Source organism: Aotus nancymaae, unplaced genomic scaffold (genome assembly GCF_030222135.1).
Source record: "Aotus nancymaae isolate 86718 unplaced genomic scaffold, 86718_ANA_hifiasm-v0.15.2.pri h1tg000020l, whole genome shotgun sequence".
Classification (NCBI taxonomy): domain Eukaryota; kingdom Metazoa; phylum Chordata; class Mammalia; order Primates; family Aotidae; genus Aotus; species Aotus nancymaae.
Genome location: NW_026988432.1, coordinates 63,575,940 through 63,586,359, shown reverse-complemented (window position 1 = coordinate 63,586,359; position 10,420 = coordinate 63,575,940). Strand labels below are relative to the sequence as shown.

Here is a 10,420-nt window from a genome sequence, read left to right as displayed (position 1 = left end):
AAAAAAAAAAAAAAAAAGAATTTTTATCATGCATAATTGTAACTTACCCTTTTATAACTAAGGTTAATCAAAACCAAATTAAGTCCTTAATTTCTGATTTCCACAGTGTAGATAACATCAATTTGTAGCTTTGACTAAAACAGTGGAGGTGGAGAAAGGAGCATTATTAAGAATCAACGTTATCAAAACGTTACTTTGCAGCTTCATGTGTGTTCACTTGCAGAAATTACTTTTGAAAATTTATAGCAAAAATCAAATTTGATTCACATGTGCAGGTGGACGAGGAGAGCTATGGAGGAGATGTGAATTTTATTATTAGATTTCCTCAACTCACACTTTGGAATGCACTATGCTTTTCTTAAAAAGGGGAAAGATTTCAGCTCTAAGTGCCCAAATCATTTAATTGAGTCAAATTCAGAAGTGTTTTGTGTTTGTTTGTTTTTTTTTCCCAAGACAAAGTCTTGCTCTGTCACCCAGACTGGAGTGCAGTGACATGATAGCTCACTGCAACCTCCACCTCCCCGATTCAAGTAATTCTCCTGCCTTAGCCTCCCGAGTAGCTGGGATTACAGCTGTCCACCACCACATCCAGCTAATTTTTTGTATTTTTAGTAGAGATGGCATTTCACCATGTTGGCCAGGCTGGTCTCAAACTCCTGACCTTGTGATTCGCCCGCCTTGGCCTCCCAAAGTTCTGGAATTACAGGCATGAGTCATGGTTCCCGGCTTTGGTTTGTTTTTTTCAGGGAAAGCATAACCAGGAATTTCATTTCTTCCAGAAACATGAATCAGATAAATTATTAATCAGTCAATTAAAAAAGCCAAACAGAGGCTTTTCCCTCTGAGTTGCCAATCCAATAAAAAATTAGAGGTGGAATCCAGGCATTTTGGAGGTATATAAACCCCTAGATTCACCCACAACACTGCTCGTTCTTTTTATATTTTTGAACATCAACTGAAGCTAAAATTACCTTTGCTGGTGTGCTGGAAGGAGATATCAAAGCATTAGTACTGATCTCGACAATTCTCCACAGTGTTTTTTGCTTTTCTGGAGTAATCACAGTAATTATAAGCCCAGTATCTACTTACCAAGGCATTAAATCAGACAGAGACAAAGTTAAAAAAAAAAAATGCAGTCATAGAATTTCAAAGCTGAAAGGAGCATAAAGTAAGTTTACTTTAAAGTGAGTGCAATTGCCTAACTTTATAGAAAACTGAGGCCCAGAGAGGTGAGGTGGTCTTGGATGCTCATTAACTCTCTCATTTGTCCATTTGATGCTTTATTCTTATCTCCCCTATGCTGGGTGCAAAGATAACAGATGTCGAGACGTACAGTCTCCAGTGGCAGAGAGAGCTGAGAAAATCAGCAGCACGCTGGGAGCAGCTGAATCTGGAGACGAGAGCTTTCATTTTCCACTGGGCACACATTCTGCCAGACCAGGTTTTCTTCTATTTGTGTTACGACAGGAGACACCTAGAACGCTTGTTAGGCCCACACACGCCGGCCCTACCCTGGCCCCACTGAATATGAAAGCATACCAAAGAGAGCTGGGGCTCTACCCTTTTTTTTTTTTTTTTTTTTTTTTTTTTGAGACCGAGTCTCGGAGTCTCGCTCTGTCGCCCAGGCTGGAGTGCAGTGGCACGATCTCAGCTCACTGCAGCCTCCACCTCCCTGGTTCAAGCGATTCTCCTGCGTCAGCCTTCTGAGTAGCTGGGATTACAGGCACGCACCACCACACCCGGCTAATTTTTGTATTTTTAGTAGAAATGGGGTTTCACCATGTTAGTCAGGCTGGTCTCGAACTCCTGACCTCTCCTGATCCATCTGCCTCGGCCTCCCAAAGTGCTGGGATTACAGGCATGAGTCACCACGCCCGGCCGGCTCTACACTTTTTTTTTTTTTTTTTTTTTTTTTTTTTTTTGAGACAGAGTCTTGCTCTGTCACCAGGCTGGAGTGCAGTGGCGCAATCTCAGCTCACTGCAACCTCCGCCTCCCGGGTTCAAGCGATTCTTCCGCCTCAACCTCTGGAGTAGCTGGGACCACAGGCGCGTGCCACCACTCCCGGCTAATTTTTTTGTATTTTTAGTAGAGACAGGGTTTCACCGTGTTGGCCTGGATGGTCTCGATTTCTTGACCTCGTGATCCGCCCGCCTTGGCCTCCCAAAGTGCTGGGGTTACAGGCATGAGCCACCGTGCCGGGCGGCTCTACATTTTTAACAAATGCACAGATGAGTCTAATCACCAGGCACCAGCAGGGCTCCTGTCTGCTGATTTGGGCAGGAGCCCCTTTCACTGGCCTCTTTGAATGGCCAGGCTCATAGCCCCATTGGTTTTATGGTCTTATATCTGACTGTTTAGGTAAGAGCTGGCATCAGCATTTCATAACCCAGAGTGAGCCATTGAATTACCTGCTTTAAGCAAAGTAGGAAGCTCAGTCAGGTCTACCCCAGACCAACTATATTAAAATCTCTCAAATGGAGGCGCAGGGCTTTGTTTTTTTGAAATACCAGGAGGTATTCTGATGAACAACTGACACAGATAAGCACTGCCAGCCCAGGGTTCTTTCTGAAACCTCGGGAAGGATCCTGGCTTATAATGTGGTAGAGGAGAGGTTTAGGAACGCTTTTCAAACCCGGGACACGCGGCGTCTCCAGGTATCATGACTCCTTCCATGTGCCTGCCTATCATCTTAGATTCTGGTACAGAAAAAATAAAAATGAAAAGAGCAAATGCCACAAAGGTGTTATAAAGCAGCCTGCTCTGAGACAGTGGGATTCAAAGATTTCCCTTCAAGACAAAGCAAAACAAAGGAACCATCATGCCCGTAACCGTCGTGCTGGGCTGTGCATTCCCCACATATGGCAGTCATGCCACACTTCTGCCATCCCATAATTTCACCCAAATGCCTTTGCTCTCGTCTACACATCTCTTCAGGCAGTGCTGTCACAGGATTGCATTGTGCTTAGCTGAGCCTCACTCCTTTGACCCCTGTTCCATCATCCTGTCCTGATGTCACCTGCACAGGCTCAGGACACACATGCACAGTAAGCGCCATGCTATCTACATTCCTGCTGACAGCCCAGAGCTTTCGCACCACCCGCAGAGCCTCTTTTCACGGGCATACGTAGGGTGGTGGGCATGACGTTTAGGAGATGGGAAGATATCAGAGGCTTCCCCACAGTGCCATGTCTGGGCACACTGACTTATGAGGAACCCAAGTCACTCAAGACAAAGAACATGGGTAAGTGATGTCCTATCAGCAGCTGCACCTCACACCCTCAAAGCCTGTATCGCCTTTCACTTTTCATTATGTTTCTCTTAAGTGTTTTGCTGGGCACGGAGGCTCATACCTGTAATCCCAGCACTTTGGGAGACCACGGCAGGTGGATCACTGGAGGTCAGGAGTTCAAGACCAGCCTGGTCAACATGGCAAAACCCTGTCTCTGCTAAAAATACAAAAATTACCTGGGTTTGGTAGTGGACACTTGTAATCCCAGCTACTGGGGAGGCTGGGGCAGGAGAATCGCTTGAACATGGGAGGCAGATGTTGTGGTGAGCCAAGATCACGCCACTACACTCCAGCCTGGGTGACAGAGCGAGACTCCATCTAAAAACTATATTTAAAAAAAACAGTTTCAAGAAATACCCTGATAAGACTCCAGTTTGCCTTTTGTTTTCTGTCCTGTGCTGAAATAAGGAGTGAGTCTAGAAGAATATAGGAAATCAGCTCTCTCCTTGCAAGTAGATTCCTATGGCACTACTAAAAAAATCTGCATAGCAAGCTTCATGCTAATGGCTTTCGGTTATGCTTGCCTAATGATGCCCAAGCTCTTACAAATTCATTATGAGCCCTCCCTGCATCCTCTTTTTACTACTGTGCTGTTCTTTTTTAAAAAAATCAGTAATACTTTGGATTCAACATGTAACTAGACAGGAAACTTAAAAGAAACACTTGTAGAAAGTTCTCTTCTCAGCAAGGTCAAGATTGTTCCCATAATTGTTTATAGTAGCTTTCATGTTCCTCTTAATTTTATTTTGTTTTCTTGATTGAAATATAGGAAGGGGTTGTATTTTAGGATTCTTGGATTAGTTACAACTACGACATTACATCAAGGGTACTGTTACTTCATTGCACATTAACTGGGTATTTTGTGTTTCTCAAGTATATTCTACAGAGTACTGAAAATAATTCTTTTGTGGAATAAGAAAATCAAGAGCATTTGGGTACTTAAGTAGCAGATAATGATGCCCTAATTTAGTATTTAGTATCTTCAGAGTGGCTTAATTTAGCAGCTTTAATTTTTTTAGACCATTTCCTGAACTCATCTTCTCTTTTTCACCATTTGTACCAGAATCTTAGTGACTCCACCTAGACAGGGGACTCCCCCTAGCATATGGGAAATACACCCCAGTCCAGCCTCTGGGCCTTTGTCTCCCCAATAATCTCAGGTGTTGATACCTGAATGTGTGTTCCAGTAGCTAAGCCCACATCCCTTTAACCTTCCTCTGTTTTTAATGAATGGCTATCAAAACGCATATTCAGTACACGCTTTGAGCCACATGAAATACACTATCAAAATGCAATATTCATTGCCAAAAGAAAAAGGTTTAGTTTAATGCATCCATACAAAGAGTGACAGCATTCCCTGTTTTATCTCTTTCCAGCACAAGCATGACTTTATTGTGAAATCCAGGTGCAGTCCTGAAGTCGCTCTATCTTTGCTTACTCCAGAAAGGCAGTCTGTTAACTAAAGCCCAAGAATGGAGTGCATTTCTCTATTAACCATTTATTAAGTCAACAAGCTAAGTAATGACTACATTTTTCTTTTTAATGTGCCTGCAGTATTATGCATTTAGCAATATTGTTCCTTGAACAGATGTGTCTTTTCACTGTCTTCTTCCTTTCCTATGAACATAGGATTTCTTCTTAATTGTATGCTTGTAAGCTGCAACTTCTTCGAAAGGTGCTTCTGAGCACACACTGAGATCCCTCCGTACTGAGAGCCAAGTGACATGAAAACCACAACATCATCAAGAATGGGGGCAGCCAGCTCCCCACATCAAGCACCCAATTAGCTCGTATTCTTTGGCTAAATATACTCCACAGCCAATCCAGTCACCCTCAGTGCTTTGATTTCAGAAGCTTTAGAAATACCTAGAGTTACTTGAATGTGGCAGTATTCAAAATACAAAAGATAAGGAAGAAGCATTTCACAACCAGTTCGCAAACTATAGGATTTGACAGCAAAGACATCCAGGTTGTATCAAATTCCTTCCACGTTCGCATTTTGAGTAACTAAGCACGTTAACCAGTTTTGTGCTCAGCACTTCCCTTTATCAATAAAAAGAAGTATTCACAAAGAATCAATATCTAAAGCACGTCAGGCAACTACTACACTTTTATGATTTCCTCAATGCTGTGTTAACAAAGAAAACCTTGCCACTATACTTTTGAAAGACACCAATGGAAGCTGACAACCAAATTGATATCTTTTTTTATTATAAAAAGTATAATGAGTTCTTGGGTCACCTTCAAAATATGGTCACATTCTTTCCCTGGAGTAGAGTTACTGTGGGATCAAGTGACTGAAAAGGCTAGAAGAGGAAATAAAATGATTGCTCAGCAGGACGAGTGCGGTGCTGCTGTCCTCGCCTGCGTCTCTGCCCACAGCAAGGTCATGGAAATTCAGCGTGAGCCCAAGTGGTTCTTCAGCAGCAGACACTCATGGGCATGATCCTGGCACTCGCTGGTGTTTGTCTGACAGCTGCGTACGCTTCGGCCAAAGCTGCAGTAAGTGACCTACCAGGTTCCGCGGAGGAAGCCTGGCCCTGCCATTCCCCATTGAGTCAGGAGGTCAAGTGAGAATTCCACTGATGTCTTTAAATAGTCTTGGCTTCAACAAGCTAACGTAGGGGAGGATTTTGGAGTGTGCCTGTGTGCTCCTGGCAGGGATAGGCAGGTCTGCAGTTGCTGCTGGAGGGGGAATTTGGAGGAGACTTCCTTAGCTGCCTCTAAGTGACACTGGTAAGGTCTGCGTGCAATGGTTCAACAGATAACCTCATGCACAAATGTGCTAATGGAACTATGGTATCTGTGATAACAGCAAAAATTGGCTTCTTTCTTTTACGGGTGGGAAAATTGACTTTGGGGTCTGTTGGGAAAAATCACTTGCTCTTTGAATACGCTATACAGACCCCCTTTGATCAGCTTTTAGAAAAAGCAAGTGTTTTTCACAGTAAAATTGCCTAACCTGAGAATGAGCTAGCCACTGCCTCAACACGTTGCTGCTCTTTCCAAATCAGGCGAGTGGAGACGGGGAGGAATTAGGGTTTGACGGCTGCTGGGAATGAAGTGTTTGACTGATTTATCCCAGCTGTGTTCTTTGCTTACTCTTCTCTGGTTACTGAGACTTTGGAGCTCAGTCTAGTCTACGCCCTACAGCGTGTTATTCTTCCCTCAGTCCATTGTTTGTATCTTTCTTGAGGAGGAATCACATCTTGCTGCAGTTGTAGGAACTCACATGGGTCTGTCTCATTCTCCAACCTGTGAACTCCGTGGTAGGAGGGGCAGGTGCTATTTTTCTCTGGTCTCCCACCCAGTGTCCAGACTGGAAAAGGTGCTAATAAATATAAGTTTGATTGAATTAAACTAAGAATACTGAGAAGTTTTACAAGTCTTGGCAGCAACCCCAAACGCCAAGTCTTGTTGTAGTTTGCTATAATTTTATAGACAAATGTGCCAAGAAACCAGAACTGGCTTTTCATTGACGTGAAGGTACTCGGTTTTCTTCAGTGTCATCTTTCCATTCTGATTCTTTAGCTCTAAAGAATCAATATGAATGTCGCGTGGCTCTTGGCTGCTGCTATAGCAGTAAGGTCCAGTGACCTTTGGTACAGGAACTCTGTCACTGCTTGCCCTGGTGTCTGTGTTTCACTAACAGCTGTGTACTCTTGAAATAAAAAACAAGCTTCATGTTTTTACAGAGCCTTTTTTCCAAGGAGCTTTTAAATGTCACTAAACTCATTTTTTTTTTAATGTCAACATGGGAAAGTCAATATTACCCTCCTCCAAATTGTAAAAGAGTAATTACTTTTTTGCATGACTTGTCTATGTCTTTCTCTTCTTTTTATTTTTTTATTTTTTTTTGAGACAGAGTCTCACTCCGTCACCCAGGCTGGAGTGCAGTGGCGTGATCTTGGCTCACTGCAACCTCCACCTCCCTGGTTCAAGCAATTCCCCTGCCTCAGTCTCCCAAGTAGCTGGGATTACAGATGCATGCTCCCATGCCCAGCTAATTTTTTTGCATTTTTAGTAGAGATAGGGTTTCACCATGTTGGTCAGGCTGGTCTTGAACTCCTGACCTTGTGATCCACCCACCTTGGCCTCCCAAAGTGCTGGGATTACAAACGTGAGCCACTGCCCCGTCTTTCCCTTCTTTCCTGTCTTTTGGTCATTGTTGGCCAAATTATCCCATTCAGTAACTTATCTTTGAGAGGGCAGACGTAGCCATGGAGAAGTGAAATCAGAATGGGATCATCTGTTAATAGTCTAGTGTCTAGCAAAAAAGTTCAAGGACGTGACAATGAGTGGGAGAGGACTGGGAAGGACGGTTGAAATACACATTAAGGCCAGGCGTGGTAACTCACGCCTGTAATCCCAGCACTTTGGGAGGCCAAGGTGGGCAGATCACAAGGTCAGGAGTTTGAGACCAGCCTGGCCAATATAGTGAAACCCCGTCTCTACTAAAAATACAGAAATTAGCTGGGTGTGGTGGCGGGTGCCTGTAGTCCCAGCTACTTGGGAGGCTGAGGCAGAAGAATCACTTGAACCGGGGAGGTGGAGGTTGCAGTGAGCTGAGATTGTACCACTGCACTTCAGCCTGGGCAACAGAGTGAGACTCTGTCTCAAAAAAAAAAAAAAAAAAGAAAAAAAGAAAAGAAAAAGAAAAAGAAAGAAAGGAATACACATTAAAATCAGTTCATATTTTTTATCTGAAAGCCATCATGCTACCCGTTACTCACCACCAGACATAAGCATGAGAGGCTTGATTATTCCTCTACAGCCGCATGAAAGAAAAACTTCCCATGATTGTCCCCCAGAACTCAAGGGGAGAGCTCTGCCTGTTTTGGTCACTGGGGACAGAGCCCACTGTGGTTTGCCTTTTGGTCCCAGGTTATGCTTCATAGAGGCTGACAGAAGAACATGTCTTGCCGTTGCCACCTGGCCACAGGTTGCTGATTCAATGGTAGAAACCATCTGAAACCAGGTTTCAACACCTCATACTGTACTTGGCACACAGTAGTTAGCAAATATTTGCCTTTTGAGTTACATTGAATTCAGACCTGTTAGGTGTCCACTCTCCCGAGGGCTGAATCTCACTGCTCCTCAGAAGAATCAGAACTATTAGTTCTCTTCAGAGAAAACCAGCCTCCCTGTTTCAATTTATCTTTAGGATGAGATGAACATGATATTCCAGAGGTTATTAAGAACATACAGAGTTAAAAGTAAACACCTCCTTAACGTGGATGTTCAACAACAATTTAGCGAAATTAACAAAAGCATTGGCAGACAGGGTGACAGTAGAAATTGAGATGAGAGAACTACCCCGGCTGGCAGAGTCCAGGTGAGCTGCCTCCCATCCAGGCCTCCAGGACCCACGTCAGGTGTGTTTTTTGTCCTTCAGGTAGCTGAAGAGCATCTCCAGGCCCCCCTCCACCAGCTCTGGCAGAGGCTTGGATAAAGGGTTGTGGGAAATGTGGAGCCCTTTGTCCATGGGATTCCAGGCGATCCTCACCAGTCTACACAGCAGGTGGAGTTCGCTCGGGAGGGTCTGGATGTCGTTGTTGTTGAGATTCAGCAGCTCCAGGCTGGTGACCAGGCAGAGCGACCTCGGGAAGGAGTGGATGTTGTTGCCCTCTGCGATGAAGATCTGCAGGCTGGCCAGGTGCTGGATGCTCTCGGCGATGTTTTCCAGGCGATTCGAACCCACGTGCAGGAAGATCAGCTCCTTCAGTGAGAACACACACACGGGGATGTGTGCAAAGAAGTTGTTGCTGAGGTTCAGCTTCCTCAGTCTGGAGAGGTCAGCGAAGCCTCCAGGGAGCTGGGACAGGCAGTTATGCGACAAGCTCAAGACCTCCAGGTTTCGGCACAAGCTCAGCTCGGCCGGCACCTCGGTCAGGCAGTTCATGTTGACAAACAGGACCTTGAGGCTCTGCAGGAGGCTCACCTCTCTGGGCAGGCTCTTCAGGCGGTTCCCGCACAGGTTCAGGACCACGATCCGGGTCAGTTTCCCCACCTCGGGAGGGAGAACTCGGAGCTGGTTGTGAGACAGATTGAGTTTCTGGACCTCGGACAAGCCCCAGAGAAAGTCAGGGATGTCTGTCATTCCTCTGGTGACCAGGCTGAAACTGACGTGGTGCATGCCACGCTTCAGCAGAGACCGTGGGTCCCTCCCCGACAGCAGGGCATCGTCCCACGGAGAAAACTTCTGTCTCCTTCCGGTGAACAGCACCCGCTTGGGGCCCTTATCCTTGGATCTGGCTCTTGACTGCCTGACCCCCATCGTACCTTCCCTTCTAGTCACCCTCCTCTGCCACCTCCCAGGCAGGGACTGTGTCCTCTCAGCTGCTAAAAGCCAGGCTGTTGCAGGCAGAGAGCGTGCGTCGGGGTGAGAACCAACTTGTGGCAGGGAGGTCCCAGCGTGGAGAAAGCTGCCACGAGTCTTGATCAGGCCTTGCAGGTGTCTGAGACAGGTCCCTGGGTGGCTGTAGGAGCTGTGCTTGTCCCCCAGGGTTTAGGTGTTTTCTCTCTGAGCAGCTGGGCTGTAATGATATACTTGTCCAGGAGGCTGCTAAACTGCTCGATTCCCTCTGAATGCTACAAGGCAGCTGTCACTGTCACTCTGCCTGAGTTTTATTGACCGGGTACGTGCAAACAGGTCACAGGAAGGCTGCATATAACTTTACTCTCTCGACTTTTCTCGGGTATCACAGTTGAGCAGGGTGATTAACAAGCCCATCTCTAAAAAGAAGTAAAGTGGAAAAACAGAGCAGGCCACACCAGCACCAGCTGTCGGCAGGATTGCAGGAGCTCAGCCAGGCAACTTTACAGTGAAACTGGGCTCGGTGCTAGCGACAGTTATGTCTTTAAAGCTAAAGATCGTCAGACGATATCATAGGTGCCCTTTCCAAACCTTGATGAACTGTGTGTTTGTAAAAAGGTAACAAAAGCAGCCCGGATACCTCGAATCTTCCAGGTCAAAGCTGTTTAATCCTGTGCTTGTCAGAGGTGATTTAGTGAGAAGGGAGTTGTGGGAGAATCTCAACCCTTCACTCCCATTTCAGCCAGAGAAGCTCTGGGCTCATCTGTCTTACAGAGACCTTTTCTGCATTTAGTAGGGTGCACTTTAAACGTCT

General features: G+C 45.5%; 1 protein-coding gene across 1 annotated transcript; it reads right to left on the bottom strand.

Moving 5' to 3' along the window:
• Positions 1–8,008: 8,008 nt before the first annotated feature.
• Positions 8,009–9,857, bottom strand: LRRC30 (leucine rich repeat containing 30). Its single transcript, XM_012446792.2, has one exon. It carries the CDS (start codon positions 9,565–9,567, stop codon positions 8,662–8,664), a length of 906 nt encoding a protein of 301 aa, XP_012302215.2. The 5' UTR covers positions 9,568–9,857; the 3' UTR covers positions 8,009–8,661.
• Positions 9,858–10,420: the final 563 nt, after the last annotated feature.